At 48.3% G+C, this 20245-nt stretch overlaps 1 protein-coding gene across 2 annotated transcripts in view; it reads left to right on the top strand.

The window, feature by feature from the left end:
* The window catches only part of TMBIM1 (transmembrane BAX inhibitor motif containing 1), a 280929-nt gene extending 267357 nt beyond the window's left edge, over nt 1–13572 (top strand). For both annotated transcript variants that reach the window (XM_069616828.1, XM_069616829.1), the window contains exons 10-12: nt 5930–6025; nt 7428–7481; nt 11158–13572. In XM_069616828.1, coding sequence (XP_069472929.1) covers nt 5930–6025; nt 7428–7481; nt 11158–11304 — 297 coding nt within the window. In that variant the 3' untranslated portion in view covers nt 11305–13572. The remainder of the gene's footprint in view (nt 1–5929; nt 6026–7427; nt 7482–11157) is intronic.
* Nucleotides 13573–20245: the final 6673 nt, after the last annotated feature.

Genomic DNA, 20245 nt, shown 5'->3' with positions numbered 1-20245 from the left:
GCGTCATGTATTTATTTGGTACCTCACGCGCGCCTGCGCATGCGCCCAATGCAAGAGTGGCTCAACAGCCAGTGGTGTCAGGCCAGCGGACAATGGGACGATCTAGTGGTGGTCTCGCAGGCCTTGGTTCTCTCGCTACGGTGGTGGACAAAAGAAAACCTGTTATTAGGGAAAACTTTGGCCACACCCGCAGTGGAAGCCACTCTAACCACAGACGCATCTCTTACAGGATGGGGGGCTCACCTATCCCATCAGACTGCTCACGGAGAGTGGACTCCGAGCTTAGCATCCAAGCATATAAACCTGCTGGAACTACTAGCGGTGTTCAAAGCACTGAAAGCCTTTCAGGAACACCTACAAGGAAAGACAGTGATGGTCCTCACAGACAGCACCACAGCCATGTACTACCTCAACAAGCAAGGGGCACTCACTCTCCAGGACTGTCCAAGCTGTCCCAGAACATCTGGAAGTGGGCTCTCAAACACATGTTCTTACTATCACAACATGTACCAGGGGAACTCAATCTGCTAGCAGACAAACTCAGCAGAGACTTCCCCCTGCCCGTAGAGTACGAATGGTGGTTACAAGAAGACATCGTCTTCAACGTCTTCACACAGTGGGGTTTCCCAGAAATAGACCTGTTCGCAACTCTGGAAAACTCTCAATGCCAAGATTACGCCTCCAGTTACCCCCAGAACCAGTCCAAGGGGAACAGTCTATCGATTCCATGGTCAGGGAAATTTGTTTACGCTTTTCCCCCGACTCCCCTTCTCAACAAGATAGTGCACAAGATGCACCAGGAACAGGTTACCATGATACTAGTGGCCCCAATGTGGGCCCGGCAGCCATGGTTCGTTCACTTGATGGAGATGTCCCTATTTCCCCCAGTGAGACTTCCCTGCCCGTACAACATGCTGTCACAGGACAAGGGCAGGACACTGCATCCATGCCCTCAGACCATGAACTTAGCAGCCTGGCTCCTGAGATCATAGAATTTGGACATCTACAACTCCCGCAGAGATGTATGGACCTCCTCAGGGAAGCCAGAAAACCTAATACTCGCCACTGCTATTCTAGCAAGTGGAAAAGATTTGTCATCTGGTGTAGAGGTAAGAGCATCAACCCGGTGGATTGCTCTCCCACGAACATTGTTCTGTACTTGACCCATTTACTGGATTCAGGTCTAGTGTTCAATTCCATTAAAGTCCACCTAGCGGCACTTTCTGCATACACCACTTCCCAACTTAGTGTCGTGGTGGAAGATACCAGTTATCAAAGCCTTCATGGAGGGGGTAAAGAGAATACACCCTCCGATAGCTAACCCAGCTCCCGGATGGGACTTAAATGTGGTACTTTCTAGACTCATGGGCCCTCCCTTTGAACCCATGCACAAGGCAACTCTTAAGGACCTCACTCTTAAGACTGCTTTCCTAATAGCTATCACCTCCATTAGGAGAGTAAGTGAACTACAGGCTCTTTCTGTTCTAGACCCCTTCGTAACAGTTCACAAGGATAAGGTGGTTCTACGCACACACCCAAGGATTGCACCAAAATTCATCTCTAAATTCCATGTAAACCAGTCAATAGAACTACCAACTTTCTTTCAAAACCCTTCCAGCTTGGGAGAAAAGTCTGCATACACTAGATGTACGCAGAGCTGTCATGTTCTACATGGAAAGAACCAGACCACTGAGAAAGAATAACCAGTTCTTTGTCTCGGTGGCAGCAGGAAGAGAATGAGATGCAGTCTCAAAGTCCACTATATCTAGATGGATTGTTCAATGCATCACTCTCTGTTTCTCTCTTGCTAAGAGAGAACTACCCTTCAAGCCAAGAGCACACTCTACTCGAGGCACTGGGGCATCCATAGCATTCATTGCAAATGTTTCCCTTGAGTCCATCTGCAAAGCGGCAACCTGGAGTTCTGTACACACCTTTACAAAACACTACTGTCTAGATGCCCACTCTAGATCTGATTCCCAGGTGGGACAAGCAGTATTAAGACATCTTTTCTCTACTGTTCCTTCTCACAACCCACCTCCAACTCCGGGTACTGCTCGCTAGTCTATGCACAGCATGTGATTCTAAGCAGATTAACAAACATCAGAAGACAATGCATTACTTACCGTAAAAGCATTTCTGATGGTTGTATCTGCTTAGATTCACATGCGCCCACCCTTCCTCCCCGCTCGGATGGAAGGAACAGAGACTTCCTTTATATATATCTCTCTCTCTCTTTTCTGTACTCACTCGTGTCTAGAAGACTCCCTCAGGGCAGAAAAATACAAACAGAGGGACCTCGACGCGTGAGGGATTATGGGTACAACGCACGTCACTATAGGGATAGTGTTACAGACACGCCTTGTCGACGTCCCCTTTTCGACTACGAAAAACAAAATGTAATACTCCGCAGTGACCACTGGATGTCGGACCTATGCACAGCATGTGAATCTAAGCAGATACAACCATCAGAAATGCTTTTACAGTAAGTAATGCATTGTCCTTCAGTGTACTTCCTTGTACCCAAAAAGGATCTAACCATGCGCCCTGTATTAGATCTGCGCCCAGCGAACAAGTTTGTCAAACCCCAAAAGTTTTGTATGGTGACCTTACAGGAAATGATCCCACTGCTATCACAGGGAGATTACATGACAACACTGGACATGAAAGATGCATACTTTCATATTTTAATGTTGCCAGCGCAAAGAAAATACCTCAGGTTCATGATAGAGGGCAAACACTACCAGTTCAGAGTGCTACCCTTCGGAATAGCATCTGCACCAAGGGTATTCACGAAGGTAGTGGCAGCGGCCCACCTGCGCAGGTTGTCCATCCCAGTATACCCTTACCTCGACGATTGGCTCATAACCGGGGATTCTTACAAAACATGCTTCTCCAATACCCAAAAGACTGTAGACCTTTTTGTTCCAACTGGGCTTCTCCATCAACGAGAAGAAGTCCAGCTTAGACCCCAGCCAGACCAAGCAATTCCTAGGGGCTCTAATTCGAACAAAGGACGGCCTCGTCTTCCCCCTCCAACGAGAGGGTCCAAAACATGCTGTTTCAGATCCCCCAATATGTGGCAGGTCGAGAGGTGACGGTGCGCAAAGCGATGCGCTTGCTAGGAATGATGGCGTCATGTATTTATTTGGTACCTCACGCGCGCCTGCGCATGCGCCCAATGCAAGAGCGGCTCAACAGCCAGTAGTGTCAGGCCAGCGGACAATGGGACGATCTAGTGGTGGTCTCGCCGGCCTTGGTTCTCTCGCTACGGTGGTGGACAAAGGAAAACCTGGTAAGAGGGGAAACCCTTTGCCACACCCGCAGTGGAAGCCACTCTAACCACAGACGTATCCCTCACAGGATGGGGGGGGGGGGCTCGCCTATCCCATCAGACTGCTCACGGAGTGTGGACTCCGAGCGTAGCATCCAAGCACATAAACCGACTGGAGCTACTGGCCGTGTTCAAGGCACTAAAAGCCTTCCAGGAACACCTACAAGGGAAGACAGTGATGGTCCTTACAGACAGCACCACAGCCAGGTACTACCTCAACAAGCAAGGGGGCACCCACTCTCCAGGACTGTCCAAGCTGTCCCAGAATATCTGGAAGTGGGCTCTCAAACACATGTTCCTACTGTCGCAACATGTACCAGGGGAACTCAATCTGCTAGCAGACAAACTCAGCAGAGACTTCCCTCTGCCCTCAGAGTACGAATGGCAGTTGCACGAAGACATCGTCTTCGGCGTCTTCACACAATGGGGATTCCCAGAAATAGACCTGTTCGCAACTCTAGGAGAACTCACAATGCCAAGATTACGCCTCCAGGTACCCCCAGAACCAATCCAAGGGGAACAGTCTATCGATTCCATGGTCAGGGAAATTTGCTTACGCCTTTCCCCCCCCGACTCCCCTTCTCAACAAGATTATGCACAAGATGCACCAGAAACAAGTTACCATGATACTAGTGGCCCCGGCAGCCATGGTTCGCTCACTTGATGGAGATGTCGCTATCTCCCCCAGTGAAACTTCCCTGCCCACACAACATGCTGTCACAGGACAAGGGCAGGACACTGCATCCATGCCCTCAGACCATGAACTTAGCAGCCTGGCTCCTGAGATCATAGAATTTGGACACTTACAACTCCCGCAGAGATGCATGGACATCCTCAGGGAGGCTAGAAAGCCTAACACTCTTCACTGTTATTCTAGCAAATGGAAGAGATTTGTCATCTGGTGTAGAGGAAGAAGCATCGACCCAGTTGACTGCTCCCCCACGCACATTGTCCTGTACCTGACCCATTTACTGGACTCGGGTCTAGTGTTCAATTCCATTAAAGTCCACCTAGCGGCACTTTCTGCATACACCACCTCCCAGCTTAAAGTGTCTTGGTGGAAAGTCCCAGTTATCAAAGCCTTCATGGAGGGAGTAAAGAGAATACACCCTCCGATGGCAAACCCAGCTCCCGGCTGGGACCTGAATGTGGTACTTACCAGACTCATGGGCTCACCCTTTGAACCCATGCACAAAGCAACTCTTAAGGACCTCACTCTTAAGACCGCTTTCCTAATAGCTATCACCTCCATTGGGAGAGTAAGTGAACTACAGGCTCTTTCTGTTCTAATCCCCTTTGTAACAGTTCACAAAGATAAAGTGGTTCTACGCACGCACCCAAGGTTTGCACCGAAATTAATCTCAAAATTCCATGTAAACCAGTCAATAGAACTACCAACGTTCTTTCAAAACCCTTCCAATTCGGGAGAAAAAAGTCTGCATACACTTGATGTGCGCAGAGCTGTCATGTTCTACATGGAAAGAACCGGACCACTGAGAAAGACTAATCAGTTCTTTGTCTCGGTGGCAGCAGGAAGAGAAGGAGGTGCAGTTTCAAAATCCACTATATCTAGATGGATTGATCAATGCATCACTCTCTGTTACACTCTTGCTAAGAGAGAACTACCCTTCAAGCCAAGAGCACATTCTACTCGAGGCACTGGGGCATCCATAGCATTCATTGCAAATGTTCCCCTCGAGTCCATCTGCAAAGCGGCAACCTGGAGTTCTGTGCACACATTTACAAAACACTACTGTCTAGATGCACACTCTAGATCTGACTCCCAGGTGGGACAGGCAGTATTAAGACATCTTTTCTCTTCTGTTCCTTCTCATAACCCACCGCCAACTCCGGGTACTGCTCGCTAGTCTATGCACAGCATGTGATTCTAAGCAGATTAACAAACATCAGAAGACAATGCATTACTTACCGTAAAAGCATTTCTGATGGTTGTATCTGCTTAGATTCACATGCGCCCACCCTTCCTCCCCGCTCGGATGGAAGGAACATAGACACCTTTCTACATCTCTCTCTCTTTTCTGTACTCACTCACGTATAGAAGGCTCCCTCAGGCCAGAAAAAATACAAACATAGGGACCTCGACGCGTGAGGGATTGTGGGTACAAGGCACGTCACTATAGGGATAGTGTTGCAGACACGCCTTGTCGACGTCCCCTTTTCGACTACGAAAAACAAAATGCAATACTCCGCAGTGACCACTGGATGTCGGACTATGCACAGCATGTGAATCTAAGCAGATACAACCATCAGAAATGCTTTTACGGTAAGTAATGCATTGTCATTCTGGACACAGCAAACCGCTACATTTCTGTGTAATGGCGTGAATTAAAAGGGAGGTGTTTATTGGTCAAAGAAATGTGCTAGATTGCGGGCACTGTATGATGTTACTGAATGCAAGAGGAGGGTTAGGGTGTGGGTAAGTATGAGGGGTGAGGGTGACGTGATCGTTTGCAGAATCTTCCATGGTCCCTTGTCCGTGATAACATGCGTGTAGATTTCTGGTCAAATGCTTATTGTGCCACGATGCTGGTTTCTCCCACCCTCACCGGTGTCCGTCCTCTCGCCCTCTGCCAGGTGGATTTCACATCGTGCGGTGGATTCTTCTCCATCATGGGAATTGGGCTCATGGTGACGGGAATTGTTACGGCCATCGTTCTTGCATTCAAATATGTAAGTATGAGACAGCACGCGTGTACTTCATGGTGCTCATCCGGCCGATTGGGGAGAAGCGGGGGGGGTGGCAGTGGCTAGGTCTTCTGGGGCTGGCAGAATTCAGCATCTCAAAATCCGAAGCTTGATCTAGTCAGTACATCCAGGTATCACTCACTTAGGCTCACTGCGTGGAATGTACATTTGTTTTATTTATTATTTGGTTTAGTTGCAACGCAACTTTTCAAATATTCATACACACATAAAAAATTCAACATCCATATATTACACAAGATAAAAATAAGAAAAGACGAGCATATAAACTCAGAATAATAATACTAGGGTACAGATTATCTTCATCAGTTTAACTAAGCAAAACCAATACTTAACAGTACATAATTACACTGATGCCGTAAACTCACACACATGCACATCTGGTTTAAAAGCATAATGAAACCACATAAGTAAATAAAAACCACAAGGCATGCAGAACCGATGACTTCATCGAAATTACAGATGATTATATACACCCCATATCTCTAATATCAATCTTTGCTCCCAATGCCTCTTTGTGTTGCTTCTACTCCTGGTAATACCATTTTTAAAAATTGAACTGTAAATGTGTAATTCTTTATTTCAATTAGAATTTCATATTGTAATTTGCATTTTAAATTGCAGTTTGAAATTCTGAATGTATCTGAATTCAGAATTGCAATTTGAGGCTCCTGACTCCGAATCCAAATACTCTATTTTACTTCTTAATGAGCACTTGGGTCATGACCTCTTGACTGGTTTGTGGACATTTCAGCTCTGCAATTAAGATGGCTATCTCTCCTGAAGTCATGCCCTCCTGGGCTAATCCGTGTTTTCATTGGATGAATCTTGTCCCTATTGGAGTCATAACCCTGGTGTCCATGTCATTCACTGGAGGATCATTGCCCGACCACTAAGGTGAAGACTTCTGGGACTAGCCATGCAATTTTAGTCGGTGGTTAAAGATTGCTCTTCCTGCTTCCATTAGGGTCATGATGACCTCTGGGGTTCCTCTTATGCTGGTCAGCCACTGGCTGAACATTGACCCTCCATGTTAAGGTTATATTGCTGAAGGTATGTGTGCCCATCTCATTCACTGGATGGGCATTGGCCTAGTCCCTTTCAGTCTACCCTCGGCCCTTCCCCGCTACATGCCACCGTAACCCTCTTTAAGAGATCGCCTTTGGGGTTATCTGTAACATTGCACTCCCTGCATGAGCACTGGATACCCCCACTAAATGAGTTACCACTGTAACTTCACGCCCTCTCAAAGTATGCCGGGATTATCATTGGCTCCAGTATTCCATTTATTGGGGCGGGGGGGTGCGTGCGTACGTGCGTATATACACTACTTGCTGATGCTGACTTCTGTGTTTTCATTGCCTTGCAGATCTACTGGCTGCACATGCTGTATGCTGGCCTTGCTGCTGTGGCCTTTACCCTGGTATGTATAGCAATTATGCCTGCCTGATGTCTGTCGTGAAGGTGATGCACAAATACTTGTGTTGAGGTTTCACACACTCCTCATAATGTTTTTATTGTTCATGTCCTCTCCTAAGGGAAAGGATGCAGGGCAGGCTTAGTAAAAAAGTTCAGATCAGGAAAGTGCAGTACTGAAAATTAGTGCACTGTAGGTTAATACAGTAAGTACATTAATGTGCATCACCCCTGCACTTTAGTAGATTTGGTATTCTGAGGTTGGGAACACAGCTAAGTGTTTAGAATTACAGTGGGTGTGAGGGAAGATGCAGGCAAGATGCAACCGCATTAAGAAGCACGCATGAGCACTCTTTAAATAGGAGAGTCTTCTGTTTTTTTCTGAAATGGAGATAGCCCTCTTTAGATCTTATGGCCAAGGAAAGGGTGTTGTAAAGTTCAGCAGCGTCATGTTCTTCCTCCATGCTTCTTTTGGTGACCTACAAGGGTCCTCAACGTGGAGGATCTAAGGCCTTTGAGTAGACGGTACTTCTTGGTGAAGCAGAATGACAAGTATCAGAAGCTTCTCTGTAGGATGCCTAATCTTCTAAAATCAGTGGGAGAAGCTACAAGAGCCAATGCAGGGCAAATTAGTGTCTGGGTGATGTGGCCAGGAGGGTTCAAGCCTAGGACCAGCCTGGCTGTGATTCACTTGACGTTCGTGAGGTAAGCATTTGGGTAGACTCAAGCACAGGCATATAGGTGTACGATGATCATTGCTATGGTGACTCGCGCTCTTTGAGTCATGTTTGGAAAGGGAGGAATGTGTTTGAAAAACAATAAGTTGGAAGTTGGAAGTGGGATTTCTCTATGGATTTGCTGGGGGGAAGGAAAGAAGCCCAGTGAATTTCACACCCAGGTTTTTACTGATCTGAACGGGTGCACGGCTGCAGAGTAGCAGGTTAGGTAAAAAGAACCTAGGGTGGAATAGATTGGCCAGAATTGATGATTTTCGTTTTAGATGCATTTAAGCAGAGGCTATTGTCAATCACGCCATCAATGTCAATAATGTGTTTGTTTAGGAGGCCGAGTGTGGTGAAATGAATGCCAACATCAAAGGCTTCTGATATGTCAAGGAGGATGAGGGTGGCAGGAGTATTCCAGTGCAGAGCATTATGGAGTCAGTCCCACGTTTATAAAAGTGCTGATTCTGTGTCTCCTGTTTCTGAACCTCGACTGATGATCCTGGATGAGTTTATTTTTGTTCTCTTCTGGGTGCGCCATCAGCTGTCGGGTTGCCGCCTTTTCCAAGAGCTTGCCAACGAAGTGACCGAGGCCAACTGGGTGGTAGGCAGCAAGTATTTTTGATGAGGAGTGTGATCCAGTCGCAGGAAGGGAAAATAACCAAAGAGAAAACGCAGTTTACCAGGGAAGGAGCCATTTGGATTGCAACAGTGATCCTCGCCCACCTCGGATAGTTCACCTTCCCTCCAACTCTCAACTATTGTAATACAAAGATGCTCCATCAGACGGCTCCTACAATGCAACGCCTCATTCCTCCCCCTCTGCCATTGCAGAGTGGTTCCCTCCAAGGCTATGATAACCCCCGCCCCATGCTACTCCTTATTCCGACACCTCTTCCACTGTACTTGAACCTACTCTCTCGCACTGCCCTTACAATGCTGGCTTTTTCAGCATTACCCTCTGTCTCGACACCTCTGGCCATGCATCATCTCACGCATAACATCTACCCTCTCCACTGGTAACCGTGAACATCTCTTCAAGGGTGTGACCGAAACCAGCAGCAGGAAAAACTGAGTGCTCTTCTGAACAAGTGGGCTTGTCGGGGCCATGCCTGGGGGCGGTGGGGCAAAGTGGGGCAGGGGAGGATATCCTTCCAGATTGTTAGGGGGTGTAAGGCAGGTGAAAGAGCATGTCTGGGCGCAGTAACCAGCGTCCAAGATATTCCTGCAAGAAGTAGTAAATGAAAGCACCCCAAAACCCTGATTTAGAGGTCATCCAGAAGAACCATTTGGAGAATAAGTGCAACATACATCTGCAGTGGCTCAGAAGAGCAACCAGCAGAGCCTTTGGAACTCGCTTTTTAAATTTCTTTTAGATACAAGGCCAAGAACTGTTTTTCAACCGCTTCATTCTTGCTTGCTTGGCGCAGAGGTGGATTACAGAGCCATAAGGCTGGCGAAGTACAGTATCGGCTATACTAATGCATAGACTGTGCACAGAAAGAACCCAGTAAAAGAAGGGGTGACACTTGGCTCTCGGAGGAAAAGTCCAAGAGTTGGCAAAGGGGAAGAATGGTTGAATCTTGGCACTGACTGGTTATGACCTGGGTAGCGATTATCGGCAAACAGCATGTGGCATTAACGTGTATGGTTAGGGGGGAAAATAATTTAATAAGATATATTCGGGGCATGAAGATAGACCAGAAGACTGAGGCAATGTGGGCGCCACTCATGATTAAACCAAATAGGTGAGAACATTGAAATAATGTTATGGGTGCTACCTCTGATGCCCCTGGGCACCTGCGAGAAAGCCCTATGAGTTCAAAATGGACTGGGGGTCTTTAACCCAGTCACGAGGTGAATAGTCCGATCGGGTAAATGATCCCAGGCTCCAGGCATTTCATGTTTACGGCTCATGACGAACACATCCATGGTCTCCGGCTGCAATTTTGACTTTTAAGAAAAGCAAATCCTTATTCCAGACCCAACTATTAGATGACAGCCATGCATAGCATATGATTCCAGACCCAACTACTAGATGATGGCAATGCATGGCATATGAACGAATAATCGATGGGTAGCCACAAAATTATTGTTACAGGTTAGCAACCGGTTCTTTGTAAACTATAGAAACTTGGACTGAGTAACGCCTGGACCTCCGGCAGACATTGTTTTGCAAGCAGAAAATCCATGGACCTTAGCACCCCCTTAGCCATGCAGGTGTAGTTTTTTTTTTTTTTGTTGGCCTCTTGCCTCTTGTGTCTGTACTTGTGCTTCCTGAAAGATCGTAGAATACTGCACCCGGGCCTGTATATAGGATGTGTAGGGGTCCATGCTTTTCAGGTTAACAAGTTGGTCTGATACAGTGTGGGTTTATGACTCTGGCTTACAAGTTAAGGGGGTATTTCGGCTCTGAATACATTGTGTGTGCCCATGTAGATTAATGTGTACAAATGATTGGCTAAGTCAATTTGATGAATGTGAAATTTTGAAGTTGAATGGTTATTGGGTCTTTATTGTGGCATTAGCACCCTGGGTTACCAAAGCGGTAACCTGAGGTGCTAAAAAAAAAGTATTTTCATTCATTGAACGGGACGCCGCACGTGTCCTGTTCAATGAATGAAAATAGTACTAATCCAAAATGGCTACTATGTTAGAAGGCAGGGCTCCCCTCTTCTATTGCCATGGCAGCCGGAAAAGCGAGGAAGGAAGCTGCTGCACGTTAGTGGAACTGGGGGTTGGGTGGGGGAGGGGAAGAGGGTGTGTTGGCCCATGGCGGAGCAGGCAGCCTGCGGGTTCCAGGGAACGTGGCTGTGATTAGCGGTTTCATGGACCCTGATTGCCCCCCCCCCCCCCCCTCCTTGGGTGCTAATACTCTTTGTAGCTAAGTCACTCTATTACCTGCCCTCTGGTTCACTGGTGGAAACTAGTACTAAAGCTTGTTCTTCTTTTTCTCTATAGTTCCTAGCGTACGACACCCAGTTGGTGCTGGGCAAAGGGAAGAACTCCATCAGCCCCGAGGAGTACATCTACGGCGCTATGCAAATCTACACCGACATCGTTCAGATATTCCTCAGTCTTCTGCAGATCGTCGGGAGCCGGACATAAAGGCGGGCCCGCCAGAGCCCCTGGCGGCAGCAACAGATCAAAGCATCTGGGGGGGGGGGGGAGCTGCATAAGGGTCACCGTCTAGTCATACAGCGTCAATGGGATGAGGAGTAGGGCAGTTCTAGCCCTCAAGCTACTCCCCACTTCTGGTAGAGGGTCATCCAGCCCAAATGTTTCCCCAGCTGTAAAATGAGGTGTGGGCACATTACCCCTTCACGCACAGGTCCCATGGGCCTATTATATACCTGGGGGATGAGAGGGGGCGGGGGGGGGGCTCCCATTCCCACCTTTAAAAGACAGCAGAGAGTCAGGTTTGCAGACCATTATCGATGCTGACGGGGCCTTGCAAACCAGTTTTTTAAAAATATTTTGTATTGAGAAACAGTCGGCAACTTTTTGTTTCCGTTTTAAGATGATCTATACTTGTAGAACCTATTTTGAAAGCTGGAATTAGGGTGCTCTTTCCCTCCACTTCGGGAGTACAAGATATTTGTGGGTACTTGACCCATTCCCTGATTTTTTTACAGCAGCCCTCTGAACCAGACCGATATATATACATTTAGCTGTTTGTCCTTCGGAATCCAGAATGTAGATCTGAGCTGTTGGGGAAGCCACCTGGGCCGGCCACAGCTCTCGTAGGTGGGATCTGTAGGCACTGCACGTGCTCCCCCTGGAGCGGCCTCCTATATTTCCCTTACGGTGGCTGTCCTTAGACGAGGGATTGACTCGATTACCCCCCACAATGCTAGGCTTTCTGCAATCGTATTTATTCCAATCACTGTATGCTCCGAAAAGTTTACACACGCTTTTTGTTTAATTGAAAAATGTTTATTTTCGTACACCTTAAACTCGCATGGTCAGTTTCAATGTTTAACCTAATTGCCTGAATCGCCCCCCCCCCCCCCCCCCCCCCGGCGCCCCCTTCCTCGCTGGATAGCAGTGTACTTTGTTGGTCAATTGTGGCCACTGTTCACATTAAATCGTGAACATGCTATTGGTTTGTGCAAGGGGTCGCTGGTGACTAAAACTGGACAGGAGGAATGTCTAGTGGGCGGAAGGAGTTGGAAGAAGTTTGCTGGTAATTCCTTGCACTAATAAAGGTCAGGTCCTTTTTAGGAGGTGGCCTGTGTGCATCAAACCCCTAGGCACCCATCGGCGCATTGAGCAGGGCTGGCGGGTGGAGGTGGGGCAGGATTGATCAAAAATGTGTTTGCACTTTTTTTCTGCCTTTTTATATGTGTGCAAACTGTGGCACTTCAAGTATTGGTGCTGTTGGATCTGTTACGAACACTTAACCATTGTAATCGTGTTTTTCTAATATAAAAAAAAAAATGTTTAGCTCTGCATTTCATTAGTAACCCGTCTGTCAACTTAACATGATTTTGACTGTAGTCTTTAGCAGGAAAAGGCCTCTCTGGTGGGAAAGGGCTATGGTGTTTACGTCACAAAACACGGAAGTTGGCATCCGTGACATGACTCTCAAGGGCTCGCCTTATGCTCTGTAGAATGCTTCAGGGGTCTCCCCAACCACTCACAGCCCTGTGACTGATGTATTCATCACGTGACCCTTGCTTCATACAGAACCCTCATGGATTCAGTTGAAAAGCGGTCTTTCCTTCGAGTCTGCGCTCCAAGGGGAAATACCAACCGTTCAAATAAGTGTTGCTGTATCCAAGTCATGTCCTTTTTTTTTCTTTTTCTATGTCTATAACGGAAAAGAGAATATCTTTGGAAATAGATTTCATGAAGACCTCCGCTGTTGCATGTAACATGAGGTGATTAGGCTGAGCACGTTCCATGGTCACCCAGCCATCTTTTAGCGCTCCCCTCCTCAAGCATTACCCCCTGGAGCAGAAGAAGCTGACCAGACCCAAGTTCATCTTTGTATACTTTGCACAATTGGGTCGGATAAGTTGGGGAGCGTGTAACAATGTACGCCACACCGATCAGGGTCCGGGCCTCCTACAATAAGATGTCCCTTTAGATCACTCCAGCTCCTTGCGCCCTCGCTTCCACCAAAATCCCCACTCGTCCTGACTTGGAGGGGCCAGCCCGCTCCCTAGGAAAGGCTGAGGGGTCTGGATTCCTTCTACTGCGCCTGCGGCTGTACCAGGGACCATGCAATGTGCTTAGCAGGATCCCCTCTAGTAGATTGTGTAGCGCAGGAGAACTGTTTAGGTAGTCTGTCTGCTTTTTATTATTCTCTTGTTTTGAGCAAATTATGTACTAACATACACTTCATATCAAGTAAAACAGGTTGTCATGATGTTTTAGTCTTGTCTGTTTTTTCGTCACCCTATCTCGCGTGTAGTGTTTTTTTTTTTATGCCCATTGACGGTGAGTGAATTCGGAATGGAGGTACCCAAGGAGGGTGCAAAGCCTCAAATGTTTGGAGGCGATCGCATCCGTAGTGGGTGGGACTGGGTCCAGCGGGCTGAGCTTTCTTCCAGTTGCCAGAATTTGAGTAGTTCTCTAGAAGGGATCCATGTGAACGTTGTAGGTCCCCATCAGCCACCCCCTACATAGTCTATTGCGAGGGATTATGGCAGAGGAAGTCCAAAACATCTGGAGAGCTGCAGGGATTGCTCTGCCCAAGGTATTCACGAGGGGATGCCATGTTTTAGCGTTTCTCCCCAGGAATACGATTGTGAAAAGATGCAAAAAGTGTCTTCAACTTTCGGATGTATGCCTTTACCAGGAATTACCACAGCATGCACTCTTGGTCTCCTTGACTGTCATGCATTTACTTGACCAGTCTTTCACTTCACCATAACAAACGTCACTTTGTTATTACAGGGCATGACCCCCCCACCCCCCCACCGCACCCTTTCCTTGGCTGCAACCCTAACCAAAATGCAGACGAAGTGAAGATATGATGAAGTAAATGCATGGCATGACCATTCGGTCTAGCTGGGCACATAGGTTTATAGTCATAATGTAGAAAAACAAATGTCGGAAAAAAAAGTCACATTTTTTTTCAATACGTTTTTTTTTTTTTTTTTCAAATGGGGGGGGGGGGGATCCCCCATCCCCCCCTTTTGTGTTTTTTTTTTTTAATTTTTTGTAATTTTTTTTTATTTTACCCATTTTATATACTTACCAATCCCAAAAAATACATATAAATAAAAAAATAATAGATTCGACTTCTTTTTTTTTCGACATTTTTGTCATTCGACATTTTTTTTGGACATTTTGACTGACCACCGGGCACATAGTCTCCTTGACTCGCGTACTCTCCTGGCAGCCTATCACAGCAATCATACACTAGCCGGATCTCCATGGGTCGCTAGCAGTGACTTAGCCACCACTGCCTACCTTCAAAACCGTTCTAAAGTCCTTCTTATCTATTCTCATACTTCGGTCCTCTAAGGGCGTTTAACCACAAAGCTTTGAGGCCATACAATGGCTTAGGCGCTATACAAATGCCATATAACATGACGAAGTAAGTGCTGGCAAAGTATTTCGGGCTAAGTAAAGGGATGGATCCCGGCTGACTGGAGTGGTCGTCTGGAGTCTTAAATGTTGCAGGTGCCTGCCCTGAGAATGCCTCCTTTCCCGCCTTAAACCTGGATGAAGAATGCAAGGCAGCAACATGGAGGGAGGGGGGCGGATCTGTGGTGATGATCAATCAACTTATGTGATCAAATCTCTTATTCTGGCTTATTTGGCTGCACGTATTTCCCGCTACCTCACAACACAACGTATTAATGAACAGGAAGCGGCCATGTTTGAAGGGGCTTTTGGTGGTCAAGGACTTTCAGGTTTTTCCACAGGGCTAGTGGAACATACAATGATTATCGACCCTGTGCAAATTGGGGTGGGTGAATCGTAAAATTACGACCATCCATGACAACAGCCGCACCATAAGCGACCATCCACCTGCACAAATGAAACCGCTGGAGTGACAAGGTCCAGCACAAATCATTTCCTGTTACGTGCTAGTGGTTTGAATAGGTTTCAGTGAAGTATGCGGTCCGTCATCAGTGGTCTAAACGTTCTGGTGCTAAAAGATCATTTTGAGTGATTGCAGTTTCTCGATGTGAATCGAATTGTAGATTCCCGTGATGTTTGACAGTGTGTTTTTATGAAATCCAGGAAGTGTGTGTGGACTAGGTGTTATGACGGAGGGATTGACCGACAACTCGACACAAAATTGTCAATGTTCTGCTGTATTGCTTTGAAGGATCAATTAATAAACTAAAAAAAATAGATGCACTTGAAAGAACAGATAACCCTTTACACAACGGGCCGAGCCTTGATCTGAGGCTCAAGGCCTCATTGTACACACAGGAGTGGGGCGTGGCCAGCTACGAGACGATGCGGACGTGAATCTGCACCGCTCCGCGAGCCGCCACATAATCCTGAAACATCCTGCCTGATTTCGACAAGATGGACCAAAAATAAGCAAACGTACGGAATGTGGAGGATCTGCTCTATATCCTGGTAAATTTTGGGGACAAAACGCATACACGAAGAAGAGAAACATCGACTCTGGTTCGAGGCCACATTTTGAAACGCTGCTATAAACAAAATGGCCACCGCGTATCTCCTAGGCCCTGGCCGGGCCACACAGTGAGCTGCAACCACCCCCCCGCGGGGTATGAGAGGACGGCGCTGAAACCGGTGACTCGTACCTGAATGCAATTTGGCTTTCCGCCCCTCCGCATGCACCGTCAAGCGTGGGGCGGCGCATGTTGACAGCCAGTGTCTGCAGCCGGGGAACGCGAGCCAGCACAGCGCGCTGTGCGGACGAGGGAGACTCACCACAGCATACCGCTGGAGACGCCACTGGAAGACGAAGAACCTGGGAGAATACAGTACATACCTAGGGCGGAAGCGGTGAGGCAACGGAGTGGACTGCGGCTCCAGCCATAATACGCTTCCTCCGTAATGCGGAGCGGGTGCCTAATAACTATCGTCTCATCCGCTGCTACCTTGTCAGTGCTACAGGCGGTAGAATCAGTCTCCCAAACAACGAAACTGAGCAGGCGCGGGCCATACCCCAGTCCGAACATTGCCCACACCAACAGCCCGCCAACAGAAGCAAAGAAGGGGAGAAGAGATCAGCATAAGACTGCCCCGGTTAGCCAGGCAAAACAACCCTGGGCAGCCCGGGAAAAACAGTGGCACCGAGCGATCGTCCTGTGAAGCTGTCAAACCGCCTGGGAGCATCTGTACCCTGGCGCAATTGTGTGACCTAACCAAGTGTGTGCGGCCACAACGCACCTCACTAAACTACTGCAGTGGCCCTGGGACACATCGGAGAAAATGGGGAAAGATAAAGCTAAGAAACTCCCGACACAGAGCAGAATGGAGCAATATACAATCCCTTCGACACAGGTCCCCGACTACCATCCGGTCACCCTGGAAGGACGACAACCGGATAATGCAATCTCCCTGAGGGACATCATGGCCGCCATTGCAGACTCCCGCACGTCAATGGAGCAAAAAATGGATGGGATAAGCCTGGACGTGTCCCTCCTCAGACACGATCTCCAAAAGCTGACGGCGCGAACTGGCGAAGTCGAACAGCGCATCTCGACTACAGAAGATGGAGTACGAGACATGCAACACCAGCTCAGAAGCGTCACTTCGAAACTCAAACTGCTGGAAAGCCGAGTTGAAGACGGTGAGGGCCGCTCAAGGCGCAATAACGTGCGCATAATTGGCATACCTGAGAAAGCTGAAGGCCCCTGCATGGAGCTCTTCCTTGAACAATGGCTAACAGACCTATATGACCTGAGCTCCTTCTCCAAGTTCTTCTCTATAGAACGAGCACACAGAGTACCCACGGGTAGACCAACGCCTGGGGCGCCACCACGCACAGTAATTGCGAGATTCTTAAATTACAGGGACCGAGACGCCCTACTGCAACTGGCACGGACCAAAGGCCCGATCACCTTTAACGGCTCCAGGATCGCCTTCTTTCCGGACTACACGAGAGAGGTGCAGAAAGCGAGGCAGTCTTTCCATCAACTTAAAAAGCACCTGCAAACATTGGGGGTCAAATATGGCCTACTTTTCCCAGCATAGCTTAAGATTTCCCACAAAGGCACATCAATCCATTTCAGTGATCCGAAGGAAGCATGGCACTGGGCGGAACAACATATAGAGGGGGACTGGTCAACTCCCCGAGCCAGCAGGGGAAGAAACACACCGCCCCCCGACCAACAACATGCACCCCGACCGCCCCCGGAACAAGACCTACCAGAGGACAGCGATGGATTACCCCTGTCACCACTCCTGGCGACGCCCAGCGGTATACCAGTGAGTACACAATGCACTACCCTAACACAATCCACAAACCGTACCTGCTGACACAAATCAACACACTTCCTAACATTGCGGCCGCGGGGTCGACTCGCAGCCACACGTTAGAGGGGCCCCCCACCCTTTAAGAGACACATCAGAGAATAGCCCTAGCGGTGCTAACCCCTGATCGCACACTGCCAGGGACTAGCATACATACACAAGTTGAGTTTATTGCATGTAAGGTGTCCAGTTGACACCCGTGGTTTTCTAGGTTCGGGCGACCGATGCTTCTAGTTGGGAGGAGTATGGGGTGGGGTGTAATGGGTTTGTTAAGTTTCATTACACACGGGACACGTCAGACACAAAACATATCAGGACCAATCAGTACGAGCACAACTTATGGGCACAAGCTCGCGAGACGCGACGCATCGTCATCGGCAGCACACGTATCCACTCCCATAAGCAGACATGGCATCACATAACAACACTGCTCATGCCCTCAGAACACTCCGGCTCATGACGTGGAATGTCAATGGCCTCGGCAACGCTATCAAACGGCGCCTGGTTAGGCAATTTCTTAATAGATGGGCACCAGACATAGTGCTTCTGACTGAGACCCACCTTGCGGGCACGGAATGCACCCTGTTCAAACGCACAAACTACAAGCTGACACTCCACTCAGGCTTTACAATGGGATCAAGGGGGGGGGTCATGGTCCTGTTACACAAAAACCTCCCTTTCCAACTCACCACAGTGCGCCTGGACACTGGCGGCAGATACGTATATGTGACGGGCACGTTGTGGGATCAATCCATTGCACTGTTAGCCACCTACGCACCACCAACCCAACTAGACCAACTGCTCACAGATATTGCCCCGCTGATCACGAACGACACTTCCAACCTGCTGATTCTGGGTGGAGACTTCAACGAAGTCATGAACGTAACTTTAGACCGCTCACACTTACGCAACAGGAACCCCAACGCAACTACCTGACTCGCCACATTCACCAATGCACTGGGTCTATGCGACACATGGAGAGAACTCCACCCAGACACTAGGGAATACTCCTTCCATTCAGGGGCACATGCCTCCTTATCTAGGCTGGACTATTTTTTTCGTCCCGGCCTCTGATTTACACAAGGTACAGGAAACAGACCTGCTTCCTAGAGGCATATCTGACCCCTCCCCGCTTGAACTGAAAATCACAACATCCAGGCCGATTTCCCCCGCCGAGCTGGCGACTAAATAACTACTACTTGGGGGACCCCGAGCTAGTGGATAAACTCCAGGAGAGCACAAACACATACTTTGAGCTTAATACACAGTCTGCTTCTAACCCTGAGACACTGTGGGAGGCCTACAAGTCAGTGCTAAGGGGCGAGCTAATATCATGGACTGCCTGCCCAAAAAAGAAAGCATCTTAGCAAAATACTTGAAGCAGAACAGCAAGTGAAGCAGGCAGAGGAAAAGCACATAAGCGAAGACACACCGGACACAAATCGCACCCTGCTTCGAGCACAAAAGAAGCTCCAAAATACAGCAATGGATAATGCAAGGCACGCACATACTGCAATGAGAGCGAGAATCTATGAAACGGGAGACAAAGCTGGGGAGATGCTGGCATGGCTGGAAAGGAAAGAGCAAGGGCGCAGCCATGTCTGGTGGCTGGAGACAGGAGAGCAAAACACTTGTGTAACGGATCAGGACATAACACAAGGCTTTGCAGAGTATTACGCAGAACTCTACGAGGCACCCAGGACTCGAATGGATGCCTCGATCATGGAGGAAATAGCCATCCCTACCTTAAATGCGTCGCAGCAGGAACTACTGGAGAGAGACGTCACGGAGGACGAGAGCCTAAGCGCCATATCCAGCCTCCAAACCGGCAAATCCCCAGGTCCCAACGGCTTCCCGATCGAACTATGGCGGAAGGTGGGGAACAATGTGATCGCTCCGCACCTGTTACGGATGTACCAGTATGCACGTGAAAAGGGCATTCTCTCACCTGACCTACGTGAAGCAATGATAATAGCGATACCCAAACCGGACAAACCCCCCGAAACCTGCAGTTCATACAGGCCTATCTCGCTTATCAACAGCGAAACAAAGATACTGGCCAAAATACTAGCAGACCGCCTCCAACAGGTCATTCCCTCTCTGATACACCTGGACCAGTGTGGCTTCATGCCACAGAGATCAACACGCATGAACCTTTACAGAATATATTCAGCCTTGGAAAGAGCCCACAGCATACAAGGCCTCTTGGCCTTACTTGCAATTGACTTTGAAAAGGCCTTCGACTCAGTGAGATGGGAGGCTATCTGGGTCATAATGCACCGTATGGGCTTTGGCGAGAACTTTATGAGCTGGGTACGCCTACTATACAACTGTCCAACCGCCAGAACCAGGATCAATGGTTGGCAATCAGATCCCTTTGGGCTGGGGAGAGGAACGAGGCAGGGCTGCCCACTGTCAGCCATGATCTTTGCGATCGCAATAGAACCCCTGGCAATTCTCTTGAGAAACACACCTGCCTGGGAAGGCTTCCGCTGGTCAGCAACCTGGGAGGACAGAGTATCACTCTATGCTGATGACCTGCTCATCTATCTGAAGGACCCAGCCAATTCCTGTCCCAGAGTTACGAGCATACTGGAGCAATATGGGTCATTCAGTGGCCTACGAGTTA

Source organism: Ambystoma mexicanum, chromosome 9, assembly GCF_040938575.1.
Source record: "Ambystoma mexicanum isolate Mex_15411 chromosome 9, UKY_AmexF1_1, whole genome shotgun sequence".
Taxonomy (NCBI): Eukaryota; Metazoa; Chordata; class Amphibia; order Caudata; family Ambystomatidae; genus Ambystoma; species Ambystoma mexicanum.
This window is presented reverse-complemented; position numbering and strand designations above follow the sequence as displayed.